Genomic DNA, 27,535 nt, shown 5'->3' with positions numbered 1-27,535 from the left:
TTACACACGGAAAATAAAATGACATTCATCAAGGGAGCTGTATTGTCTTCTGAAAGCAGATGCATTGCTTCTTAAATTTGCTGCTTTGGATAATGTGTCTGGGGATTTCCTTGTCTTTCAGCATGTGCAACGAATTCTCCCAGATATTCCAGCTCTGTCAGTTTGTGATGGTATGTGAATCCCATCTTTCTTCTCTCTCAAAACCATTACTTAATTGATTGTACAGATCTTCATTGAGACTTCGGAATGTATGCCCGATGATTTGAAATGTTGGACATGTTGGACATGGACATCATAATATGGCAATGTCAAATACACCGTAGACAGTATTTTTTTACACTTTATCATTGTTCTCCTTAATGGTATTTACCAGTAGGGTCGAAATTGGAAAAGGTTTCCTTTAACAACATCAAATAGGCCTCAATTTTCATCATCTGACTTTTTTCTGGTTGTATTTGGCCATTAACTGTTCTGTCGTTGCGATTGGCTGAACCCTTAGGAGAATTCCCAGAATGCACCTCTGGTCCACGCCACTATCGAGACCCTGTTACGGTTTCTCAACTGGATTCCATTGGGGTATATCTTCGAAACCAAACTCATCAGCACACTGGTGTACAAGGTGCACACACACACACACACACGCACGCACACTCTTGAATGTGACATGTTAGCTTAGACTGTATTAATCTACCGTGAAGTCTGAATTGCTGGTAATGTACTTTCATGGCTGAACCACAGCCCCAACTCACGCACACACACACACACACACACACACACACACACACACACACCTTTGACAGTAATGCTAAAGAAAGTGTTAAACATGTATAACGATAATCCTAACTGCAACAATGATGAACCACATGTCATTACACAGCACATCTCTTTTTTTATTCAAATTTTTATCCCACAATTTTTGCAACCCATTTTTTCACCCAGTGTCAATTATCTAATGTAATCCTGGGCGCTACACTTCCTCTGCCAACCTGGAGAGGGCAGCGGACTGACCTCATGCTTCCTTCTATGCATGAGGAGTCCAAACCGCTTCTTTTCACCTGACGGGGGAGTTTCCCCAGCCGGACGTAGCGTGTGGCACATATCTCTAACCTCATCACCGTTTCTGTCTCTTGCCTGCCTCAGTTCTTGAATGTGCCGATGTTCCGCAACGTGACACTAAAGTGCCTGACGGAGATCGCCGGCGTGAGCGTCAGCCAGTACGAGGAGCAGTTCGTCACCCTCTTCACCTTGACCATGTGTCAGCTCAAACAGGTGGGAGGGGCCATACACTAAAGAGCTCAGTGGCGACCATGCTCATATTATCTCTCTGTCACACACATCTTTAACCCATTTTGACCTGATCAGATTCTAAAAATGTCTTCTACATCCTGACAGTTTTCTGAAAAAGCTATGTTTCTATGTCAGTCGTTCAAAAATAGCAGACCTACAAGCTCGTAGCGCGCCACTCGGTGGCGCGCTATGAGCTTGTAGATCTGCTATTTTTCAATAGCTAAAGCACAACATAATGCATATGCACATAATAACACCAAAAGGGGTTCCTGCCCAAAATGGGTTAAGTTGTTGCTTTGAAACAGAACATCAGATAAATGTTTTAAATTTGAACGACGCTAAAGGTGCCTCACTGGTCTTATAAAATGGTATGGTGCATTTATATAGCGCCGCCATTTATCCAAGTTTCTTTACATAGAGCATTCACCCATTCACACACACATTCATAGTTCATACACGGATGGCATGCAAGGCACCGACCTGCTCATCGGGAGCAATTAGGGGGTCTTTCAGCGTCTTGATTGATTAAACCGATGAACCTGCAGTTATGTTGCTGCAGAATCTTTGCCTGTAAAAGTAGCAGTTCACAAACATGAACTTCCCTCTATGTGTACTTGTTGGTAGCTGTTACCAGAGACATAATGGTCTCACGGTGACACTTGTCGTCGCACCATGGCAACGCAGCACTGAACGACCCAAGACACTTATGACAAACCAATTATTGATGATGATACAGATGCACTCTAATAACCCATTTTGACCTGAGATCAGATTCTAAAAATGTCTTCTACATCCTGACAGTTTTCTGAAAAAGCTATTGTTTCTATGTCAGTCGTTCTTCGATTTTTCAAAAATAGCAGACCTACAAGCTCGTAGCGCGCCACTCGGTGGCACGCTATGAGCTTGTTGATCTGCTATTTTTCAATAGCTAAAGCATAACATAATGCTAACACCAAAAGGGGTTCCCGCCCAAAATGGGATAAACATGAAATGCAAACGTTCACTTTCAAACCCAGCTGCTGTCTGTGTATTTCCTTCTTTAGATGCTGCCCCTGAACACGAACATCCGCCTGGCCTATGCCAATGGCAAAGACGACGAACAGAACTTCATTCAGAACCTCAGTCTGTTCCTCTGCACCTTCCTCAAGGAGCACGGTCAGCTCATCGAGAAGAGACTCAACCTACGAGAGACTTTGATGGAGGTGAGAGGACAGGGTCATTGTTGTTGTTCCACTTCTGTTCCAGAGAAAACCAGATTATGCAGGTGGTATCAGCTAATCAGGGTGGGTGTTTACAGAAAGTTATTACTACGTTTGTATTAAAGTTAACAAAGTTCTATTAATAGATCACTCCGCTCTTTCTCTTTAGTTGGAAAAAAAGACTGCTTCAGACATGTGCAAGGATAGCGTATGTGGGGTTTAGTACTGAAACCTGGTGCCAGTATGAGACCGGTTCCGACAGGTCCGCTAGTACCTACCAGACCAAATCACACTTTCAGTGCTTCATTTTTGTGCCACTTAAAGGACAACTTCACCACTTTTCAACCTATCTTCATATAATAGGTCCTCACTAATTACACTCGTGTGAAGTGGTCCTTTAATGGCTGAGCTATCAATTTGCCCCCTGGTGCTCCAAAATGGACATTACAGGCAACGGTATCACTAGTAAACTAGTGAACAACACTGCTTTGAAATGTCTCCTGCAATTAACAACACTAGATAACTGTGGGTCCGACCGACTCGACACCGGGCACTGCACTCTCTGTGGTGGTGTGGAACGTGTGTGTCGAATTTGAAGTCGGTGGGGCTAACGGTTCACGCGTTCCATGGATTACAGACGTACACACAAAGACTTGGTGCATTTATAGTTAGATAGTGTAACAGAAGATGGAAAGAATACGGTCTACTCTAGACTAGTATATCTAAACCTTTTGTGGTTGACTTAATGACTTGAGATGAATTGTGATCACAATATCTTAACGAGCAAGATTAGATGAGAAGAGATTTGATAGTACTTAAATAGTCCTCCAGGGTGAAATTAAGGTGCCCAAGCAGCCTGAAATATAATACATGGTATAATCTTAGCTATTATCCCTCTATCAAACCTTTATTTCTATTATTTATTATTTATTATTATATTATATAATTCACTGGATGATCATCTACAAAAGCAACATTCTCTCTCTCTCTCTCTCTCTCTCTCTCTCTCTCTCTCTCTCTCTCTCTCTCTCTCTCTCTCTCTCTCTCAGGCTCTCCACTACATGCTGCTGGTTTCGGAGGTGGAAGAGACGGAGATCTTTAAAATCTGTCTGGAGTATTGGAACCACCTGGCAGCCGAGCTGTACAGAGAGAGCCCTTTCTCCACTTCCACCTCTCCTATGCTCTCTGGAAATCAGCACTTTGACGTGCCGCCCCGCAGACAGCTCTATCTGCCGGTCCTGTCCAAGGTGCTGCTCGATACGTGATTGTCTAATTGACAGATTGAAGGCAGCTGGATGTGTGATTATCATATGCTTGCTATTGTTGTAGGGCCAATGTTTTGTCAGCAGTTGATGGGATGACGATAGCAGAGCAGCATTGAAGCTATAGGCTAGCAGAAACTGAGATGTATTTAAGCAATATTACACGAGAGGGTGTGGGTTAACGTGATTATTGCCACGACAGGGATGCGGTGAGGAACGAGACGAAGTCGAGTTCCGCAAGCATCACTGAAGTGGCAATAATCACGTTAACCCACACCCTCGAGTGTAATATTGCAATTATACAACAGTTACCCTTAAAACTAAGAAAATCGCTGAAAGAATATATTTTTTTAATGACCACAAATGTCCCAAGAAACTAGCTTGCCTAGCCACCGAGTTTGCTAGCGCTCTGGGAGAACAGAGCAGCTGAATTCTTTGTTTTGATTAGGTGGTGAATGGTGCTGGTTTAACCCACGGCTAGAAGGCTGTTTCAACCAATCAGATTGCTTCCTCGAAACGACCTGTGGTATAATGAACTGTAATGCACATCAACAGCATGGTGGCGTCCCTTTAAATGCAGATAGAGGGGAACTCAAGAATGGCTTTCCACTTGTGCTGCCTAGACGCACACAAACACACACATACCTCTGAACATTATTTTATTAAGAAAGCTTTGAATGTAGGTGTGCTTTGAGAATGAATGCTCGAGGACACCCAGGTTGGAGCACATCTGTACAGCTCAAGTGTCCATTGGTTGCAGTGGCTCAGGGGTAGAGTGACCGGATGGAAACCGAAAGGTTGCCAGTTCGAACCCGGGCTCCCCCAGAGTTAGTGTCGAAGTGTCCTTGAGCAAGACACTGAACCCCTAATTGCTCCTGATGTGCAGGTTGGTGCCTTGCATGGTTTCCCCCGGCATCGGTGTGTGAATGTGTGTGTGAATGGGTGAATGTAATGCACAATCTCTGTAAAGCGCCTTGGATAAAGGCGCTATATACATGCACTATTTACCATTTACCATTTTGGTTGCAATCAGGCCTCTCTATCTTCAGGCCCACTGTTTGTCCACAGGTGCTACTAAACATTTATAATTTAGACCGCTTAAGGCAATCCATATTAGCTAAGTCAAGGTTATGAAGTATTGTGAGAGATTGCTTTTTTTGCTGCTGCTCTTCTGGTCACTTTGTGAAGGAGCTATTCCACCATTGAGGAACCCAGCTGTGGCAACTGGGCTGATTGTTTCTTATGCATCTGGACTGGGTGAATACCAGCTTATTAAAGAACCACTTCTGAATTCTGATAATAGTGAGCTTATAATTTTCAACGCATCAAGTTGATGTACTAATATAAAAACCTTACTGTGAGCACACACCATTTTCGTGAAATATAAAGACTTGTTCTTCTTGAGTAAGGTAAAAATTTAACATTTACTATTCCCTGAGGATGAAGTCCGTAAATGATCTTTGCCGACTTCCTAGAATACAGCGTAGCAGTCGGATCGAGTGCAAGAGATCCTTGGAAAGTATTTAAATCAAGACCCACCCGAGAGTCAGCTTGCACCAGTGAAGTAACAGGTGGCTCAGGTCAAGCAGTTCCTAGTTGGAGTTAGAAGTCGGCAGTGAACAAAATCACAAACAATATTTTACTTCAAGGTGAAATTATATGTGCATACATGCTATTATACAGTACGTATGTATGTGCCTGCTCAGCACTATTCTTTTTTTGATCAAAGTTTCTTTATTCATTTTTCAAGTCACATGAGTCAAAAATAGCATACAAATTTTTCTTGAACCTTTTTACCCCTCCCTCCCCCCCAGAGTATCTTGTACCATTAACAATGAAATAAAAGGCACATACAAATATACATATACATATTCAAAAATAGAATAAATTAATCAAATATTAGACACAATATGCAAACAAATAATAATAATAATAACAATAACAATAACAATAACAATAACAATAACAATAACAATAACAATAACAATAACAATAACAATAACAATAACAATAACAAAATTTAAATATAAAAATAAAATAAAAACAATTACAGTAGGGTCAGTGTAATGAGTTAAGGATTGTTGATGTCAGCCGTGTTCATCCTCTCAACATATGTTAAAAAAGGTTGCCAAATGGTGTAAAATTTTAAATGCTCAGCACTATTCTAATACAGTGGTGTTTGTATTTATGCATTAGGGTAAATGTATGTGGCGCAGTGTGTAAGTGAGTGAGCTCAGCTGTGCCATACGTCTGTCTGTGAGGCAAGTCGGCAGAATGTCATTAACTCTGTGCGCATGTTATATAATGTGACCGAACGCCTCCCTGCTGACGAGCGTTTATCCCATCTGGCAGGTGCGCCTGTTAATGGTGAGCCGAATGGCCAAGCCTGAGGAGGTGCTGGTGGTAGAGAATGACCAGGGGGAGGTGGTCCGGGAGTTCATGAAGGACACGGACTCCATAAACCTCTACAAGAACATGAGGGAAACGCTGGGTAAGGATACAAACTTTAGCTGCAAGTCCCTGAGAGGGAACTGGGTTGGTAACGGCAGCCAATAACAGGGTTCAAGTTGTGGATGGACATGAGAAGATTAAAATAAGACTATTAACCCATTTAGACCTGAGTTAAAAACATTCACTTTGAAAGAATATATATTCAAAGATTTGCACCACATTTTTACGATTTTTCAAAAATAGCAGACCTACAAGTTCTATGAGCTTATAGATCTGCTATTTTTCAATAGCTAAAGTATAACATAATGCTTGAAACACAAAGGGGTTCCTTCCCGCCCCAAAATGGGTTAATACCTAAAGGGAAACTTCTAACACCTTAGTATCCATAATTATAATAAAATCTGTGCAATACATTTTGGTAAAATGGTATTTTTCCCCGGTTGGACGTAGCACGTAGAACGAACACGTTATTCCAACCAGTTCCTTTCTCCTCCATCAGGATTATTGATAGGATAGTAGGTTGACAGGAAATGGGGAGAGAGATGGGGAGTGACATGCAGCAAATGCCATCGGGATCGGGACTCAAACCCGTGACACACTGTCAGGCTACTCCGGAGCCTAGCGGTGCCTGGACTGCTCCGTCAGCGGTCTGGGCCGCAATTGTATTTTTCAACTGCATGGGAGGAGAGTCACTGTACTAGTGTTGGGTAGCGTTTGTCAGTTGACCTCATCAGTGTTCTGAAGAGGTCCTTATATGGGACGTCTGCAGACCTGGTGCAGGCAGTTTCACGACCTAGACCCGAAATGACCATATTTAAACTAGGGATGCACCGAAAGGGATATTCTTGGCTGAAACCGAATACCGAATATAGGAAACAGTTGGCCGAAATCCGAATATGATGAATATTATATATCTTTTTTCCTACCATTGTCATGGCCGTACCTTAAAGCTACCTGATTTATGGCAAAAGAAATGGTTATGGCAAAACTTAACTTAAATAATAATCACTATTATGGGTCCTAAAACATTTATTCAGCTCTTTTGAATGCATTAATTGCATACACTATTCGGTGATATATTTTCTGCCTATTCGGGCCGAAACCGAATAGGCCGAAAATGCATTTTTAGCCATTTCTGCCGAATATTTTCTGCGGCTGAATATTCGGTGCATCACTAATTTAAACAATATGAACCTTGTATGTAGATGATTTTGTGACTTTAGAATGACATATAAGTATATAGCGTTACATATAAATGTGTACCTGTATAGTGTAGCAGGCCCAGGACTTTTCCCTTCTCAACTTCTTTACACAAATAATAGTTAGTGGTATCGGCATCATCAAATTTCTTCCAATAACATAGGGCCATGCACACTGTCAACATCCTTCTTTTGTTTGTGTGGTTATTCTTTTTGGGAGGAACTAGTGATGCCAGTGTGTAATGAGATGGTTCCCTCGTGCTCTTCCACATGTGTTCTCTAATATTGCGAACGCAGTGATTGCGAACGCAGTGAGCACTAACTATAGAAGCTGGCCTAAACTGTCTGTCTGTGTGTCACGCTGTAACACCACCGGCCCGCCACCAGAGGGCGCAGCTGTATCACACACAAAAAAACACACACACACACACACAGTTAACTTTTAAAAAAAACTTAAAAAGAAAAAACTTTTAAAGAAAAACATACAAAAAAAACTTAAACAAATAAATAAAAATAAATAAATAAAAACTTAAAAAAGTACGTAATTTATTCTAATTGTTGTTATTGCAATTTACGAGCTGCGTTCGCTTCCCGCGTTCACGCATCTTACTTGTGTCATACTATGTCTCTGGTGTCTTCTCGTCCCTGCATCTATTTCATTGATCTGCAGGTATACAAACATGGTCTCCTCATACATGCATACACACATGCGTACATATGTATATCGTCGTTGTCGGGGGAAAAACCTGTCTCCATTTTTCTACTTTGAACACCATTTTTATGTCTGTGTGGGTTTTACAAATATTGAACCAATGAAAATGAAAAAAGGGCTTTGACTAAACCCCCGAAGTCCTTTAGATCCTCAAACTTTGGAGATAGTTGTTTTATCAAAAATAGCAGATCTAGAAGCTCGTAAGCGCTATGAGCTTGCATATCTGCTATTGTTGAATATAATAGCCAAAAGTATAAAATACACAGATGCTTCCCTGGTTTGAATGGGTTAATGTTCAATATTACAATTGTAAAATATACCCGTTTCCACAGTGTACTTGACCCATTTGGACTACGCGGACACAGAGCGCATCATGACAGAGAAGCTCCACAACCAGGTGAACGGTACAGAGTGGTCCTGGAAGAACCTGAACACGCTGTGCTGGGCCATCGGCTCCATCAGCGGAGCCATGCACGAGGAGGACGAGAAGAGGTTCCTGGTTACTGTCATCAAGGTACTTTAAATACTGGAAACGCCAGCAGTGTTTATTCTGTCGACTAAAACTACGATAAAAAAATGTATTTTTTCGCTGACGAATACAAAATAAAAAAAGCTATGATGATAAATTGATCGTGTCGTCAATAAATAAAAGGATAGATCCAGTAGAACTAAGTCATTTTATGCTTGGCTGCACTTGGGTGTCACACTCTGAAAATAGTTGATCTATGATTATCTCCTGTTGCTGATTTCAATTCATTCTTTAAGCTTCATTTATTAAAGACAGTCACTTCTTGACTGCAAGCAATTCATTACTCTTTACTGTGAAAGCCTTTGGATTGGAATGTGCAAAAGAAAAAGTAAACGCTTCACAATGAACAGTTCTCATGTTCCACTGACTGTGTGTGTGTTAGGATCTCCTGGGTCTGTGTGAGCAGAAGAGAGGGAAAGACAACAAGGCGATCATTGCATCAAACATCATGTACATAGTTGGTCAGTACCCACGCTTCCTCAGAGCTCACTGGAAGTTCCTCAAAACGGTGGTCAACAAGCTCTTTGAGTTCATGCATGGTAAGAGAGAGTGTGTGTGTGTGTGTGTGTGGCTTATGCTATACACAAACTTATACAAAACTGTATATTGCAGTGGTTCTCAACATGGGGACCCTCGGGAGTCCTTGAAGGGGTTCCAGTGGGTCTCCGGCTTAATGATTGATAGTCTTCAGCATTTTACCATCAAGTACAAACATAAACATAAACATACAGCACAAGAGAGTGGCTATTGTAATCAGTTTCACTGTTATCTCTATAGAGCACCGAAGTCCTGACGTCACTGTCAGTAGAGGGCGTCAATCCACAGGTTCGTCTACTTTTTATTTGCATTGTAATCTCCATAGGGGGATTTTAGATCGCCTCATATAAGAACTGTGTTTGAAAAATAAACCGATCACCCCGGCCTTTTCACTCATATGGATATGAAGCATCGACTGAAGGTGGAAATGTACAAATATACCCAAAGAGTAACACAAAAAGTGTTAGAAACGAGTGAAACAACCCAGAGACTACATTTCCGGTATAGGCGGGTGGCTGCATCTGCCCGTCGCACAACAGAGACTGAATGTTAATTACGTTTATTTTTATTTTTATTTTATTGATATTTAATGTCTCGTGGTTAGTACGAGTCGAGTCACCACCAGCTGAGCTTACGTCAACGAGGAATCTCAGGAACGCAATGTGTTGACAGCTGGGCGTGACGTATATTAGCAGCGACATTGCCTTCATATGTAGTTTCAAAGCTTTTGCGGCCACATTAATTCACATTTTCTCCAGAAACTGGCTGTATCAAATATGAATGGACATCATTAACGACGCGCAGCCACTCCCCTGACAGAAAGGCCAGGGTGGTCGGTTTATTTTTCAAACACAGTTCTTATATGAAGCGACCTAAAATCGCCCTATGGGGATCTCAATGCAACTAAAAAAATACATGAACCTGTGTATTGGCGCCCTCTACTGAAAGTGACGTCAGACTTCGGTGCTCTATACCTACAGTACATAAGGAACCAAATGACAGACAATGTCACTATGGGGTCCCAGAGATAGAAAATGCTATCAATTGGGGGTCTGTGGCCTATGCCTTTTCAAATTTTAACTGTCCTTATTATAATTTCTGAACTGTAATCAGCTAGCGAGACTAGGAACACAGGTGTAATTGATGAGGTGATAGAGAATGGGAGTGATCGAGATAAGCAGAGGGTGGTCTCTACTCCTGAACCTGCGTTGAACACAACTTCATTTAAATAACTGGTGATCGACACTGTTGTATTAGTATAGTACATTAGCTTTAAACAAGCCATTCAATGGTGCTGCTGAATGAATGCAGACATAACTGCTGTTCAAACCACACACCCTACACGGAAAACGGAACAAGATGGCTTTATCGTGCAACTTGTGTGCGTGCTTTTGTATGCGTGTGCAATAATGTCTGTTATTAACTCCATCATCGTCGCCCTCCTTCAGAGACCCATGATGGTGTTCAGGACATGGCATGTGACACCTTCATTAAGATTGCCCAGAAGTGCCGGCGTCACTTTGTCCAGGTGCAGGTGGGAGAGGTGATGCCCTTCATTGACGAGATCCTCAACAACATCAACACTATCATCTGTGACCTTCAACCCCAGCAGGTCAGTGAACCCATATATACATCTCCATCTCTCTGTCGCCGTCTTTCTCTCTCTGTGTGTGTGTGTGTGTGTGTGTGTGTGTGTGTGAGTGTGTGTGTGTGTGTGTGTGTGTATCTGCCTCTTACAAATGTCAAACAATGCATATTGTTCGCTCTCTTCTTTTCATTTTTGCAACAAAATAGCAGACAGATGCAGTTCTGTGGAATTAATGAATGGTTCCTATATTGGTTTCTCCAGCAACTAGCTGCCGATTCAATTACGATTACTAAATGATTTGGCAACTAATTGAATAATCGATTACGATTAATCGTTGCAGCCTTAGAAAACAGATGGCCCGAATTACACTACTATTTATCTACATACCACTTATTTACTTTGGCATTTTCTAACAAAGAATTTAGGCATTTAGCAGATGCCTGCTTTTATCCCAAGTGACTCGCCAGATCAGAGCCTTGGTCAACAAACAGGGTAAATGGTCACATACATAGAGTTCAAAGAAAAACAATACCGGCCTGGGCCGTGGCTCAGCGGTCCAGGCACCGTGGCTGGTAATCCAGTCTGGCAGTGTGCCGCAGGTTCGACTCCCGATCCCGACGGCCTTTACTGCATGTCTTCCCCCCATCTCTCTCCCCATTTCCTGTCAGCCTACTGTCTCTCCCTCCATAAAAAATATAAAATAAAGGTGAAAAACATAAAGAAAAGAAAAACAATACCATTTTACAAATAACTAGGAAACCAGGTAAACATTAAACCTAGCATCTGTCATGAACACGTGTGTGTGTGTGTGTGTGTGTGTGTGTGTGTGTGTGTGTGTGTGTGTGTGTGTGTGTGTGTGTGTGTGTGTGTGTGTGTGTGTGTGTGTGTGTGTGTGTGTGTGTGTGTGTGTGTGTGTGTGTGTGTGTGTGTGTGTGTGTGTGTGTGTGTGTGTGTGTGTGTGTGTGTGGTGTGTGTGTAGGTACACACCTTCTATGAGGCGGTAGGTTATATGATCGGTGCCCAGACAGACCCGGCCGTACAGGAGCACCTGATAGAGAAATACATGCTGCTGCCTAACCAGGTGTGGGACAGCATCATCCAGCAAGCTACCAAGGTAAGAGAGACATGCCTACTTCAGAGCCATCTAATAGAAGAGTTGCGATATTGAGGGGGCAGAAAACAACCCGGTCACGTGGTTCATGTACTCGCGTGAGCCCATAGACTCCAATGCATTCCGTAACCTTCCGGTTGTCCCCATGCTCAATAGAAGTCTATGTAGAAGAGCCGCCATTGGCCCAGGCGGTGGCGTAACCGTCTGGGCACCCGACTGGTAATCCAGTCGCAGTGTGCCGCGGGTTCGACTCCCGAGCCCGACACGGCCTTTACTGCATGTCTTCCCCCATCTCTCTCCCGTTTCCTGTCAGCCTACTGTCTGTCCCTTCAAAAACCAATAAAAGGCGTAAGCCGCAAAAAAAATATCTTTAAAAACAAAACAAAAAAAGAAGAGCCGCCATTGGACTTGCCCCATGAAGTGAACGGAGTTTGCGTAACTCTGTCTTACTCTATGGCTCTGGCCTACTTGCCCTACTACTACCACTCCTCCTAGCTTAGTATATATATATACTAAACAAGACTATTTCCACAAACACATCATCTAATACACAGGTCTCCACCAGGGCAGGTCAGGTTGTGGCCTCCTGGTGGCGCTATAATAGGCCAATGTGAAAAGGGTGCCATTTCTTCTTACGTCTTGGATGGCAATTGGATGATTTAAGGCATTTTGTTTTGCAAAAGGCCAATGTGAAAAGGGTGGGATATATTCCTCAGCCTAGTAGGAAAGTCTGTGAAAATTGCACGTAAATTGCACACTGCGTTCATGATTTGAGGCTTTTTGTTCAAAACGGGCCAATCCTGCAAACTTTGAAAGTCAATGTTAGCCAATTAGGATGGAATATGAAATATCGGACAGATCCGTCTTGAACACATGACTTTAGAGATTTGCGGGATTTTTGGACAGAATCTGGAGGAGTAAAAGTCGGCCTCCTGGTGGCGCCGTTCTGGAAAACTTGGGGCAGAGGTTCATAGTTGGCATCCAGGGAGTGTGTGTGCAAAATTTGGCACCGACCGGGTTAATGGTGCCGGAGATTAGCTGGTAACAGACGGACGGATGGACGACCAAGATACAAACCCCTAACTGCTCCCCAGGGCTTGTATTGATTCCAATAGTTAAGATGTGTTACATGCAGAGAGCAAATGTCATGTATGTGGAAACGTACACTGACAAAATAACAAAAAGGGACATAGATTATTATGATTAATTATGACATAGTTGTGCACTGGTTGTGATTCAGGTATTAATCCGTTTTAACCCATTCAGGCCTGACGTCGAAATTTAAAAAAAAAAAGTTTTCTAAATCATGACAATTTTCGGAAAGATTTGAGGCACATTTTAACGATTTTTCAAAAATAGCAGACCTACAAGTTCATAGCGCGCCACCGAGTGGCGCGCTATGAACTTGTAGGTCTGCTATTTTTCAATAGCTAAATTATAACATAATGTTTAAAACACCAAAAGGGGATCCCGCCCAAAATGGGTTAATGGTTAATGTGGTTAAACGCTAACGTGACATGGATGCGTTCCAGGTCTCAATGGATTAATCTTCAAATATGGCGTAAGGTTAGGTTGCTCTCTAACCTCCTCCATTCCTCCTCCTGGTCTCCCGTGGGGGCTCCGTGCAGAACGTGGACATCCTGAAGGACCCAGAGACAGTGAAACAGCTGGGGAGCATCCTGAAGACCAACGTGAGGGCCTGCAAGGCTGTAGGACACCCCTTCGTCATCCAGCTGGGAAGGATCTACCTGGACATGCTGAACGTCTACAAGTGCCTCAGCGAGAACATCTCCGCTGCTATCCAGACCAATGGTGCGTGTGATGGAGAGAGGGAGAGAAAGGAAGGGCTTTGAGGTTAACATTGTTTGCAAATTTGACATAGCTTTAACCTACTGTAATAAGCTCCAGTAATAACCACGTCTCCAGTAGTGACTGGGGATTTTTTTGGGGACTTTTCCGAGAGTGACAGGAAACGGGGAGAGAGAGAGATAGGGAGTGACACGGAGCTAAGGCAATCGGGAATCAAACCTGCAACACGCTGTCAGGCTGCTTTAGAGCCTATATGTGGTTGTGCCTTAACCGCTAGGCCATCGGCGCCCCCATGACTGGGGGTGTTGTGTGTGCACATGCAAAATAAAGGCTGATTCCCAATATATATTATATAAAAAACTATCACATTTATAATTATTATTAATTTACAACAACGGTCATATTAAGGCATGGTTCTCTTTTCGTTTGAGGTCACTTAAAGCCACTGCTGCTATTAGAGCTTTTATGGTAAGCTAGATGTAGGTTGTGTGTGTATGCACACGTTATGTACAGTATGCTATGCTCAACTGTGATTTTGAGTCATTTAAGGAAGTTAAGTTGAAGATGACAACCACAGTACACTATCAGACTAAAGTGAATTTGTCTTATTTCTGTTGTACGCAATACGCATTCATTCTTATGCTGTGTGTGTGTGTGTGTGTGTGTGTGTGTGTGTGTGTGTGTGTGTGTGTGTGTGTGTGTGTGTGTGTGTGTGTGTGTGTGTGTGTGTGTGTGTGTGTGTTCCTGTTTTTTACAGGAGAAATGGTGACGAAACAGCCCTTGATTCGGAGTATGAGGACGGTAAAACGAGAGACGTTAAAGCTGATCTCAGGCTGGGTTAGCCGGTCAAACGATCCACAGATGGTGAGTGGCTGTCCTGAAACAATGTTTTAAATATTCTGTCTATCAGTGATGTAAATAGGTTTTCAATGTAATGAGTCCCGGGATGCAGGGATGGTCTTTTAGATGAGTCCCAGGGACATTTTATGAGTCCCACTTCAACGACGTTAGGAGTCATATTTTGCAGAATTTAACTCCATTTCATTATGGTTATAATGTGGTTATATTCATGTAGAAAACAGAAGAATAAATGATTATTATAACTAAAGCTTGCAAAATAAACTAGAATAAAAAAACAGTACAGTAGTGCATCCCGTGGATGCAGAGGTCATTGTTTTATTGCGTCCCTTAACTATAAACTGCGTTTTGGGATGCAAAATGCACCCTATTTTAATCTCTGGTCTATAGACATTCATTCATTCATGCTTTGATTTACAATAATCATCTGTTCACTCCTTTATTTATTCATCCATTCACTTTCATTCATTCATTCATTAGTTCGTTCGTTCGTTCGTTATTTAGTTAGTTAGTTAGTTAGTTCATTCATTCATTCATTCATTCATTCATTCATTCATTCATTCATTCATTAGTTAGTTCATTCATTCATTGGGAGCACACTTAGATCCGAAAGGAGGAACATCATCATCATCATCAACATTTTTCAACCAAAATTGTCTCCTTCGGCTATCGACCAATAACGTGATGCCCGGTCTGTTGTCGCCGGGCGTTGCACTGCACAGCACTGTGGCTGAGGGTGACAAGACTGGCACTGAGTAGAAAAGAATTTAAACTAATCCAACTGTTATTTTTGGATCAAACACAAAGCCTACATTTCAGCACGGCTGAGTTGTCTACTTCCTGGTTAAATTATTTATTATTTGAGCTGTGGAATCAATGGATTGTGTAGTTATTTTTCCAATTATATTTATGGCATTGAATGGTGATGCTGAAATGGAAATATAACATTTGACATTTCCCAAAACAGTCCCAAAACATGGTTTAGCTGTGGTGTTAGCCTCACAAAATACTCTCGCATCATAACACTTTCCTTCAAATGTTTTATGATTAGCAGCATAATAATCATGTCTGAGGCTGAGCTTTGGCCCATGATAAGTCTTAATAAGGTTTGTTTTAATGTCAAAAACATAGCAGTGCAACTTGTTCAAATGGCATTTGAACGGATCAAAAAGTCTGTTTGACTGTAACCCCTTTCATGGCCCAGAGATTATGAGGTCAGCCTCATCACTGCATTCTGCTCCCAAAGTGTATGAATTTATTAGCCACCACCATACTAGAAGGGAAAGAATATCACGATCAAATGATTAAATTTGAAGTGCTGAGGATTGATTGTATGACCTCATATTAATAACGTGGTGTAGGCTTGTAGATCAGCTCTGTTCTCTGCGCGTCTATTAAAAGGGAAGATGATAAATAAATAAATAAATAGCTGTGGGAACCGATAGAGAGAACCGAAATGTAATTATTGTAATGGGTACCCGGTACCCAAGCATGTTCGGTTCGGTAACTGCTTGGTCCCGAGGTTCGGGACCCGCCACTACTTGTGATTAGCTTTTACTAATAATAATAGTAATCCATGGTTGCAATTATCATCTTCCTCGTCAGTGTGTAATATTGATCCACGCTAATCTATCTGTCGGTGTCCATCCTGCCTCTGCTTGTTTTCCAGGTCGGGGAGAACTTTGTCCCTCCGCTGTTGGACGCCGTTCTGATCGACTACCAGCGGAACGTCCCTGCCGCCCGTGAGCCTGAGGTCCTCAGCACCATGGCCACCATCGTCAACAAGCTGGGGGGACACATAACCGGCGAGATCCCGCAGATCTTTGACGCCGTGTTTGAATGCACGCTCAACATGATCAACAAGGTATAGGGGCTGAGGTCACACTTCTGTGATGTTTATAGACCTGAGGCCGATTCAACAACCGCCTTCTAAATCTGGTGCAAAACGGGTTAGAAAAAACGGGGACGCCACTGGCGTGGGGCACATTCTCTTTTGGTTGATGAGCTTATATTTTCGATTGTCAGATGGAAGACATTTAAAAATGTTTTGATGGTATAGGAGCCTGCCTACTTGCTCAGGGGAGACACTTTATTTGGACCTTCGGGTTGAAGAGAGCCGGGAGACCAAATACATCCACCCCAATTGTATAAGTTATATTGTATTAGCATACTCTACCGATACAGATTTGACAAAATCTAAATGTATTCACTAAATAAAAGTTACATAATACAGCTTTAATATGAAGTACTGTATATGTGACAAAAAGGCAAATGTTTAATGGACAAGTCAAACTTAGAACATAATGTGAATGTGCCCAAAATTATAATGGGCCATATGAAACTTGATGTATTTGGATGTTTTTTGGTTGAACAGAACTTTGAGGAATACCCAGAGCACAGAACCCACTTCTTCTACCTGCTCCAAGCAGTCAACTCCCACTGCTTCCCAGCATTCCTGGCCATTCCCCCTGCCCAGTTCAAACTGGTCCTGGACTCCATTATCTGGGCATTCAAACACACTATGAGGAACGTTGCTGACACAGGTAAGGATGCCATGACACACACAAACACTTAACAGTGAGTACACTTGTGAACGCATACACAACGCAAGAGTAATATGAGATAAACAACTTTTTAGCATGTACAAAGATGGCTCTATCTGTCAGAACACTGAAAACCTTTCAAAGGATAGCTCCAACACATGAACGCCTCTGGTGCTGCTCCATTTATCCACATTCAAAGACTTGCCACAGGTACCATTAACATCCAATATAAGGCAACATTTTCAAAAACTCATTATGCTTTTAGTAGCATGTGACGGGTCAAACTAGGGGGTTTTCATGATTCTGAATCCATTGCAAGCATTAGTTTTGCACGAAAAACACTCATTCGGTTAAAAACTGGCTATGGCCAGATTTAGCCCAAGGAGTGTTTTTTGTGCAAAACTTATGCTTGACTTATGCTACTAACCACGAGACATTAAATATCAATAAAATAAAAATAAACGTAATTAACATTCAGTTTCTGTTGTGCGACGGGCAGATGCAGCCACCCGCCTATACCGGAAATGTAGTCTCTGGTTTGTATATTTGTACAGTCGATGCTTCATATCCATATGAGTGAAAAGGCCGGGGTGATCGGTTTATTTTTCAAACACAGTTCTTATATGAGGCGATCTAAAATCCCCCTATGGAGATTACAATGCAAATAAAAAGTAGACGAACCTGTGGATTGACGCTCTCTACTGACAGTGACGTCAGGACTTCGGTGCTCTATTGAGAATCAGGTAGAACATAGGATCACACTTTTTGATTGCCTGCAAATGTAGTCTTTCTTCCTGCTCCTGCAGATGAAACATGGAGTCTGCTCCACGTCATCACAGTGTGATGATGCCCAATTTACTTGAATTAGTCATCTCCTGAACCCTGCTAGTTCCCTCTGTCTTAGTGAAGGTGTAAGAGCAGACTCATCTCAATTGGAAATTGTTCAAGCTAACCTGCCGAGAGCAGACGTCGACAGAAAGAAAGAAACACCATGCTTTCTCAAGAAGTGTGATCTTCTGAGGTGGGAATGTTCACAGGTTTCTCAATTAATTTGAACAATGTATGTGACTAACAGGCTCCTGAGGTGACTTTTATCTTAATCCATTGAGACCTGGAACGCATCCATGTCACGTTAGCGTTTAACCACATTAACCATTAACCCATTTTGGGGCGGGAACCCCTTTTGGTGTTTTAAACATTGTTATAATTTAGCTATTGAAAAATAGCAGATCTACAAGCTCATAGCGCGCCACCGAGTGGCGCGCTATGAACTTGTAGATCTGCTATTTTTGAAAAATCGTTAAAAATGTGCCTCAAATCTTTCCGAAAATTGTCATGATTTAGAAAACTTTTTTTTTTTTAAATTTCGACGTCAGGCCTGAATGGGTTAATATAGAATAGTGGTTTTCAACCGTTTTCATATCAAGGTCCATTATTTATTTACCATTTGATGAGATTTAGCCCCTCAGACCCAAAACTAAAGATTGGATAAGATAAGATTTTGTCCAAAATGCCATGCTGTATTGCTGTGGACATCAGACGTTGGCAAACGTTGATCGAAATAAACATCTACATTACATAATTTACAAGAACACAATTAGAGCATGTAGATTAGAAGAATTGTTAGCAATAATTTAACTCTTGAGAGCGTAACATTAAACCAAATTTGGTTTCATTTTACACTTGAATTAAAGATATTGTGCAGTGCCCGGTGTTGAGTTAGTCGGACCCGCGGTTGTCCAGAACCGCCACAAAAGGCATCTGCCTGGGCTCTGGACAATGCCCCTGCCCGGGCTCCATATATGGAGCTGGCCTGTTCTGACAACACAACACTCCATATTTGGGCATGCCTGACACAGAACTCCATATAAGGGACACAGAGAGACAGATACAGATATCTCTATATATGGGCATAAAGGGACACAGACAGATGGGTGGAACGGGTCTGACACGGGTACATCTCCAACTTCCATCATCCATCAACTCGGTTCTCTACAGCCGGGCACCGGTGAAATTTAATGGCACAAAATATTTTTCAGATGGGGGTCCACAGTTAAATACATATTAATTAATGGGCCCTTGAGTGAGTTGAGTTGAGCTATGCAAAACAGACATCATAATTTCGTCTGCTTTTCATTATTTTCAAGAAAAAAAAGCTAACTTTTGTCAACTTTCAATTGCCCTACTTCAGGGCAAAAACAAATACATCATGTCATTGATTAGTGAAGTGGTTAACGCTATTACGCTAAACTCCAGTTTATTTATTTGGTTTTACTGGAACAGGAGCAGAGCGAGGAATGTAATGAGAACTTAGGCATAGGGGTCAGTCCGGGGGGGACCCAGGTGAGGAAACAATCCGTCCCCTACCAAAAGTCAGTGAAGATTCACTTTAAAAGTTTAAGAAATCAACTCAGAATGTTTTAAAACATACAAAACAATTCTAATATTATGAAAATCAGATATTAACTGGCTGTCATACTGTTCTGGGTTCTCATAGTTTGGACTCTATAGAACCAAGATCTGCAATTTTAGCGCACAAATCCTACGGGAGCTGTTTTTTGGACGCCCCGTACCACACTTATTATGTTGCGGTTAAGTTGTCAACTGTTCATCTAGTGCAGGGGTTCTCAACGTTTTTGGCCGGGGACCCCCGGAAATGCTTTGGCAACGTCTCGGGACCCCCGCCCCGCCCCCTCCCGACCCCCAATATAAATTGACTGCTACAATAACCTTAAACCATTTTGGGCGGGAACCCCTTTTGGTGTTTTAAGCATTGTTATAATTTAGCTATTGAAAAATAGCAGATCTACAAGCTCATAGCGCGCCACCGAGTGGCGCGCTACGAGCTTGTAGGTCTGCTATTTTTGAAAAATCGTGATTTAAAAAAAATATATATATATATTTTTATTTATTTATTTTTTGAAAATAATTTGGGGACCCCCTAAAATAATTTGGCGACCCCCCGAGGGGTCGCGACCCACGGGTTGAGAACCCCTGCTCTATAGAACCAAGATCTGCAATTTTAGCGCACAAATCCTACGGGAGCTGTTTTTTGGACGCCTCGTACCACACTTATTATGTTGCGGTTAAGTTGTCAACTGTTCATCTAGTGCAGGGGTTCTCAACGTTTTTGGCCGGGGACCCCCGGAAATGCTTTGGCAATGTCTCGGGACCCCCGCCCCGCCCCCTCCCGACCCCCAATATAAATTGACTGCTACAATAACCTTAATAATAGAGACAATACACCATAAATAAATACTGAAACCATTTTGGGCGGGAACCCCTTTTGGTGTTTTAAGCATTGTTATAATTTAGCTATTGAAAAATAGCAGATCTACAAGCTCATAGCGCGCCACCGAGTGGCGCGCTACGAGCTTGTAGGTCTGCTATTTTTGAAAAATCGTGAAAAAATAATAATATATATATATATATATATATTTTTTTTTAAATAATTTGGGGACCCCCTAAAATAATTTGGCGACCCCCCCGAGGGGTCGCGACCCACGGGTTGAGAACCCCTGATCTAGTGGTGTAGCCCCTGTATATAATTCTCAACTATGAATAAGCACGTATTGATGGTTCCCTTCAGGTCTGCAGATTCTGTACACACTGCTGCAAAACGTGGCTCAGGAGGAAGCAGCAGCACAGAGCTTCTACCAGACATACTTCTGTGACATCCTGCAACACATCTTCTCTGTGGTCACCGACACGTCACACACTGCTGGTGAGTGTTACACAATCAAAGCAAAGCAAAGCAAAGTTCTTTGTTTACCCAGGGTAGGTGGACTAAGCTCGAGATGCTTGTTTACAGCCACGCCCTGCTCATAGAACATTTCATGGTTGGTGTTCAATGCCTTGCTCAAGGGCACTTCAGTGGTGGTAATTTTAACGTGCCGGTCCGGGGATTCGAACTGGCGACCTTCCGGTATCAAGACCGCTCCGCAAACCGTTCGGCCACCGCTGTCCCAATCACACATGCTCAGTTTGAAATGGTTATTTGACAGTGACACTACTCGTGTGTTCATATGTAAAGCATAGCGTAGGCCAGATTATTACTGGAGTAACAGAAATGGGATTGCATTGAAGGTGTATTTTATTAAAACTAAAACACCCAGACAAAAAGATAAATGTACACCTATGTAAACATCTCACAGCACACATGCTCTTCCCTGACCCAATCTGCAAGAATACAGACAATTCCCAGTCACAGCAGGTGGGCAGGCTTCTTGTGTAAACTTTACTGGCATTGCTCAGTTAATGGATAAGACTATGGAAATAGAATATTTACTAAATGCATGAGGATGCAGTAGGCCTACTTCTTGGATGTTTCATATAGATCCCAAAGCAAGGTGTTCTGTGCAGAAACTGAGGTTTCAATGTATCAAAGAGAAGAGATAAGTATTGTTATCCACTTTCATCCCTTAAAAATGCCTTTTTTGGTACTGTTTGTTTTCTTCACAGAAAATGGCTGTATAAAGAGATGTCATGATAATAGTCGGCATAAGGAGATTTTTTATACATTTTTATTTCATTTTAGATGAAAGGCACAGGTACAGGCATACAAATAAATGCACATAAAACATAATTCAAATTCTTTGCCAACTACAATCAGTGGCTTGCCCCTTGCCTCATTTTAAAAAATCCTACCCCCAAACCCCAGCACCAACCACCGTTGACAAAAAAAAGAAAAATATAGTAATGATAACAATTAACATAAAGCTCTATTTTTTTTTTAATTAAATAAAAAAGAATCCCTCCCAACCCACCCCGTCATAGGCCTGAAAAGAAAAAGAAATGAGCAAAGATTTCAACACAGACCAAAAAGAAAAAAGGGGATTATACAGATCAGTTATATATGTCATGCTAGTTATATAGTAGAGGTCCTAACTTGATAGAGAATATGGTTCCAGCTATCTATTGTTTGATAGTTTGCACCATTTAATCTAGCTGTAGAAAGCTCCATTGTTACAACATCAGTTAATAACTGTTTCCAGTGATTAAAGGGCTTGCCAAGTGGAGCTTGCCATCACAGAGCCAACATTTCTTTTGCAGCGGTACTTCCTGCCAGCCAGAATCGTCTCTGAACTATACTTAAAGTTAAAGAATCATCATCATTAAGGAGCAATAATTTGGGACAACAGGGAATATGTTTTTGTAATACTTTAGATAGATAATTAGTTATCTGTTCCCAGAAACTTTTGACTGTGGGGCATTCCCACATCATATGTATAAAAGTACCAGTACCATTTTTCAGTCAGTCTTTGCTTCAATATATCAATCTGTCTGTGTGTGTCTTGCAGGTCTGACCATGCATGCGTCCATCCTGGCCTATATGTTCAACCTGGTGGAGGAGGGTAAAATCACAACATGCCTGAATCCAGCCAGTCCAACCAACAACCAGGGCTTCATCCAGGAATATGTAGCAAACCTGCTCAAGACAGCCTTTCCTCATCTACAGGAGTGAGTACAGACATGCAGAGAACACCCTGACACACACACACACACACACACACACACACGGCAGATCCATCATGAATAATCAATCGATTGAGTTATCGCTCAGATTAATGGAAATTTTCTTTATTTTCGTGTTTTATCATTTATTTGGGGTCCCACTTCCAATATCCTCTCGACCCACAGGTTGGGAATGGCGGCTGTACTATAGACCAATTATTTGTTTACATACATTGGGACTGGGCGCACGGGTGACTGTTTCATGTAATCAATTCCCAACAGATCTCCAAACCTGTTGTTTTGGGGAGCGCTGGTTTCAATTAATTCAACCTCTTCTTGTGTTAGATGCACCCTAGGAGACATTTATACTTCAAACAGTATTGCGCAAAGAGATATACAAGCTCACATCACATCGCGGATGCGACTATTGTGAGTGTAGAGGTCTGCGTGCGCGACACCATCGCGGGACGAAACATAAATTATACTTGATGGGCTGCAGGTGCGCGTGCAGCCATGGACAAACAGGCTCTGCTGCCGTGATCATGAGCGCACCTCCCGCTCTTATGACAGCGACTGGAAGTGTGGTTTTGAGGACAACTGCTTTATTACTATTATTGTTCACACACAACAGAAACCAATGGATTATATATTTCAAGAGTGAGAGAATACAATAAAAATCCTAATCATTCTTCCTCCACACTGGGAGAAAAACAGCATCTGAAAGTTTAATGGGGCATTTTTTTTACACGTGAGTGCAGCTAGAACTTTTCCATTGCATCTTATGAGAGGCAGGGTTCTTCTGCTGCCGGTATGCACACGCATGCTGTTTCTTATCAGTGTGACGTCGTCTCTTAAGGCGTCCATACAGCAGCTCACACACACATCACTCATTCTCACATGCACAAACTCATATTCCCAATCGTTCTGTCTCACTCGCTCTTTCTTTGCCTTATGTCTCTTGTTCCCTCTTTCCTCTCTTTTCTTGCAACAACGCATGTTCATTATTAATTAATTTGCTACCCTCAAATATCTATCTAAGAGTGTGTGTGTGTGTGCGTGTGTGTGTTGCAGTGCCCAGGTAAAGGTGTTTGTGACCGGGCTGTTCAGCTTAAATCAGGACATTCCCGCATTCAAGGAGCACCTTAGGGACTTCCTAGTACAGATCAAGGTGAGGATTTCTCTATCTTTTCTGTGAGGTTTGAATTAGGTTTTCCACACTCACTCAACTCTGTGCACAGTGAAAGCAACTTTATACAAAACATTGCAAAGGATCATGTTGTGATCTTGTAGATCAGTTATTTTCAGTTGTGCACCATTAATATCCTTTAATATCTTAAAAAGGAGAATACAACTTCCTCTCTGGAGCGGTCCTGTCTCACAAAATCTGAATTTATTTTCCAGTAATTACCTCATTATCCCGCTTATATTAGACAAAATATATTTCTCAGCTTTGAAGCAGAGGCAGAACAGCATTCAGCTTATTCCAAAATATCAGCCTTGATTGTGAATAATACGGTTGTGTGATTGTTACAGCTGTCTTATCTAACCGTTGAATTTCTAACATGGTCATAGAATTTGGCACCTTCCCTATCAACACTATACTGTATCTATACTCTAGTCCTGCTATAATCTGATATACTTGTGTGCTAATAAACAAAACCAAGTATCCAGTGGCTAATATGTATCTATCTATGTAAGGCTAATGTCTCTGGCATTGTTATCTATTGTCGGCGGAAGAAGAGCTTTATCCATCCATTCTCACCACTGGCCGGGGACAGTTTATCACCAGCTACATAGCGGTCTGCTGAGCTATCTGGTGCCATAAATAACAGGTCATGCCTTTAAGTCCATGGTCTCTCTGCTCATTGTCTGAATACAAGTAAGACGCGCGAACGCGGGAAGCGAACGCAGCTCGTAAATTGCAAAAACAACAATTAGAATAAAAAAAATGTAAGTTATTTTTTTGTTTAAGATTTTTTTTTAAGTTTTTTTTTAAAGTTAAGTTAAGTTTTTTTTTAAGTTACGTTTTTTTTAAGTTTTTCCTTAAGTTTTTTTTTTAAGTTAATTTTTTTTTTAAGTTAATTTTTTTTTAAGTTAAGTTTTGTGTGCGTGCGTGCGTGCGTGCGTGCGTGTGTGTGTGCGTGCATGTGTGTGTGTGTTTTTGTGTGTGATACATCTGCGCCCTCTGGTGGTGGGCGGGTGGTGTTACAGCGTGACAGACACACACACAGACAGACATGATCTGCTGGGTCTCATAGTAAATGCTCACTGCGTTCGCAACAACTCCTGTGGTATGGAGGCAGCTCCACTGAGTTGAAGCCAAGGCGTTCATCAGAACAGAATATTAATGAGAAAAATGTCTCATTAATCATTCATTGTCCCTTCGGAGGCCAGGATGTAGAAGTCAATCTTAGCCAATCAAGATAAGGTTTTTGACTGGTCCGTATTGATAACATGACTGTAGAGATACAAAACAGTATCAGTCAACAGTATCAGCACAAAACAGTCTAAACCGTAAGTACACACTGTTTGGACAAAATCTGTAGGAGTAATAGCATTTTTCTTTATTTTTTCTATTTACGTTTTTTTTATAATAAGCCTCCTGGTGGTGCTATAACTAGCCAATGTGAAAATGTTGGGGCAGAGGTTCTGCTCTGGACTCCAGTGAATTTGCGTGCACAGTTTCACGCCGATCGGTCCAACGGTGCCGGAGATGAGCTGGACACAGACAAGGGACAAAATAGTCTCCGCCACGCCTTCGGCCTGGCGCAGACAATAAGGTGGAAAGATCGGTTCAGTCTCTTTGTGTTCATCATATCAAGAGAGATTTACACCTTAACTGTTCTTCAAGTGTGATGTTTATCCAGTATATTAATATGTAATGAGTTTGTAAGTGGACCGTACGCTAAGGATAAGGGATGTTGGGATACATTCATTCAGTCAGCCTAGATTAACCAGTTCTACGTTGCTCTCCACCTGCAGGAGTTTGCAGGCGAGGACACCACAGACCTGTTCCTGGAGGAGCGAGAGGCATCCCTCCGTCAAGCCCAGGAAGAGAAACATAAGATCCAGATGTCTGTCCCTGGCATCCTCAACCCCCACGAGATCCCCGAGGAAATGTGTGACTGAGCGGCCAGCTCAACTGTACAGTCCTCCACACAGCAAAATAAAACCCTAACCACAGTAAACTTAACACAACCTGAGAGGAGGAGAGCGAGGGGCTGGGAGTCCCGTTTGGATGTTTGTCGACCAAAACAATGCCAATACTATGTAAATGATTAACCGTGTCACCCTGTGGCCCTTTTTACATAATATGCGTTTTCTATGGAGACCTTTTTTGTGTAATATCTTTCCAGAAACGATCTAGGCTTTGCGTTTCTGTTTGGTTTATCATGGCCCATCCCAAGATCTGCATGAAGAGGTTGCTACAGTTGGGACAACTTAACCATTATGGGTTTCTTTTATTTTGTTTTATTATTTGCTTCCTTCCTCGTTCTGTTTTTCCTCCCCATAGTCCCCATATATTTGTTTATATATAAATATATTATATATACAGTCTGAGCAGAGGTTTTTGTGGAGAAAATAAAAACACAGAATATGTGTCAAAGGAAAATCTGCATAGAGGCCTGTAGAACTGTTGTGATACATACAGGCAAACGAACAGGAAGGAAGTGAAGATGATGTGGTCTAGGTTCTGGAGGCGCCATTTCTTCTGGTGCCCCACTGACTTGTGGGAAAGAATGTGAATCGAACGGATTATGAATGAAGGTCTGATAAATGCTACTTGAGGCATCAGTATCAGCGTCCATTGCTCATAAGTTGAAAAAAGGAAGGAAAAAAAAGTGTTTGGCCATGGCAGGAGTTTAGTTTTTGCAGTTATGTGCATATCATCCCAGTTGTATAGCATCTGTAATACCATGGGAACATCATTGGCTATTATTTTTCCTTTTATTCTATATTTTTTGTCTATGTTTTGCTGTTGTGTGTGTGTGCGTGTGTGTGTGTGTGTGTGTGTGTGTGCGCGCAAGTGTGTGCTGTCGCTGAGACGACATCAGCCTTTTTGTTTTCCTCTAAGAGGATTGTTGCTCATTTGTGAGCCTTTGTTAAACGGGACGTGGACATGATATTTATGGGGGGGTTCTTGGTTCGGCCGGTTGGTTACATCTTTATAACATCTGTTTAACTCAGACGGTTTTTTTGAGGTTTTTGAATTGCGCTAATTTACACTGTTTACCATGCTGTAGTGCTTCAAGACACTACGTTTAGAGCAAAGTAAAATAAATTAAAAACCTGGTTTACATTTAATTTTGTATTTTTATTTTTTTGCATTTGTTTATGTTCCATTTGTATCTGTTTCAGTTCAATCCAAATAATAACAAAAGGCGTTTATCCAGAGAGCAATTTGATTGCCAATACGTTTAATTAGGCAAAGGAATGTATAAATCCATATAAGCACCCGATCTCTAATGGAAAGTTTCCCTTCTGAAAGTATTACATTTGTTGTGAACTTTTTGAACTGATTAAAGCTGATAATTTTATTACTCTGCCTTTAGCACAGATTTCTTTCATGTCAAACAAAGGCGGCACCAGCACGGATCATACTGGTGTCAAATGTCAATGCACTGACATGTTCACATCTTCTGAAAATCTAAGGAATGACTGGTACTGAACTTACCTGAACAATTGAGCCCATGTTGGTTAAACATGCTTAATCAGTCACAGACTTTGAATTTACAGTAGTTGTGTTTTATTTTCTCCAGGGATAATTTTCAGTTAGACTTTTCAAATCAATCTGATTTGAATAACAACCTTTAAGTTGAACCCAACAGTAGGCCTATTATGTCAAAGGGACTACCCCCAATCCAAGCCTTGATTTTGAGTGCCAACTGCCACACAGTGGACAATCTAACCACAGGACAGCTGAGCTGGGGACTTTCGTATGACAGAGTATATGTAAGTTAAGCTTTACTTACACCTATGTCATTACGTTGTTACC

At 41.7% G+C, this 27,535-nt stretch overlaps 1 protein-coding gene across 3 annotated transcripts in view; it reads left to right on the top strand.

Moving 5' to 3' along the window:
• Positions 1 to 27,077, top strand: part of xpo1b (exportin 1 b) — a 40,503-nt gene extending 13,426 nt beyond the window's left edge. For all 3 annotated transcript variants that reach the window (XM_079513012.1, XM_079513013.1, XM_079513014.1), the window contains 18 exons: positions 122 to 170; positions 500 to 619; positions 1,141 to 1,269; positions 2,331 to 2,489; positions 3,536 to 3,733; positions 6,101 to 6,239; positions 8,443 to 8,624; positions 9,022 to 9,178; positions 10,625 to 10,788; positions 11,744 to 11,878; positions 13,504 to 13,687; positions 14,442 to 14,548; positions 16,212 to 16,406; positions 16,917 to 17,085; positions 20,675 to 20,809; positions 22,386 to 22,545; positions 23,611 to 23,707; positions 25,522 to 27,077. In XM_079513012.1, the coding sequence (XP_079369138.1) occupies positions 122 to 170; positions 500 to 619; positions 1,141 to 1,269; positions 2,331 to 2,489; positions 3,536 to 3,733; positions 6,101 to 6,239; positions 8,443 to 8,624; positions 9,022 to 9,178; positions 10,625 to 10,788; positions 11,744 to 11,878; positions 13,504 to 13,687; positions 14,442 to 14,548; positions 16,212 to 16,406; positions 16,917 to 17,085; positions 20,675 to 20,809; positions 22,386 to 22,545; positions 23,611 to 23,707; positions 25,522 to 25,668 (2,626 nt within the window). In that variant the 3' untranslated portion in view covers positions 25,669 to 27,077. The remainder of the gene's footprint in view (positions 1 to 121; positions 171 to 499; positions 620 to 1,140; positions 1,270 to 2,330; positions 2,490 to 3,535; positions 3,734 to 6,100; positions 6,240 to 8,442; positions 8,625 to 9,021; positions 9,179 to 10,624; positions 10,789 to 11,743; positions 11,879 to 13,503; positions 13,688 to 14,441; positions 14,549 to 16,211; positions 16,407 to 16,916; positions 17,086 to 20,674; positions 20,810 to 22,385; positions 22,546 to 23,610; positions 23,708 to 25,521) is intronic.
• Positions 27,078 to 27,535: the final 458 nt, after the last annotated feature.

Source organism: Electrona antarctica, assembly GCF_951216825.1.
Source record: "Electrona antarctica genome assembly, chromosome: 10".
NCBI classification, from domain to species: Eukaryota; Metazoa; Chordata; class Actinopteri; order Myctophiformes; family Myctophidae; genus Electrona; species Electrona antarctica.
Note: the sequence above shows the minus strand (reverse complement) of the source record. Positions and strands in the feature narration are given on the sequence as shown.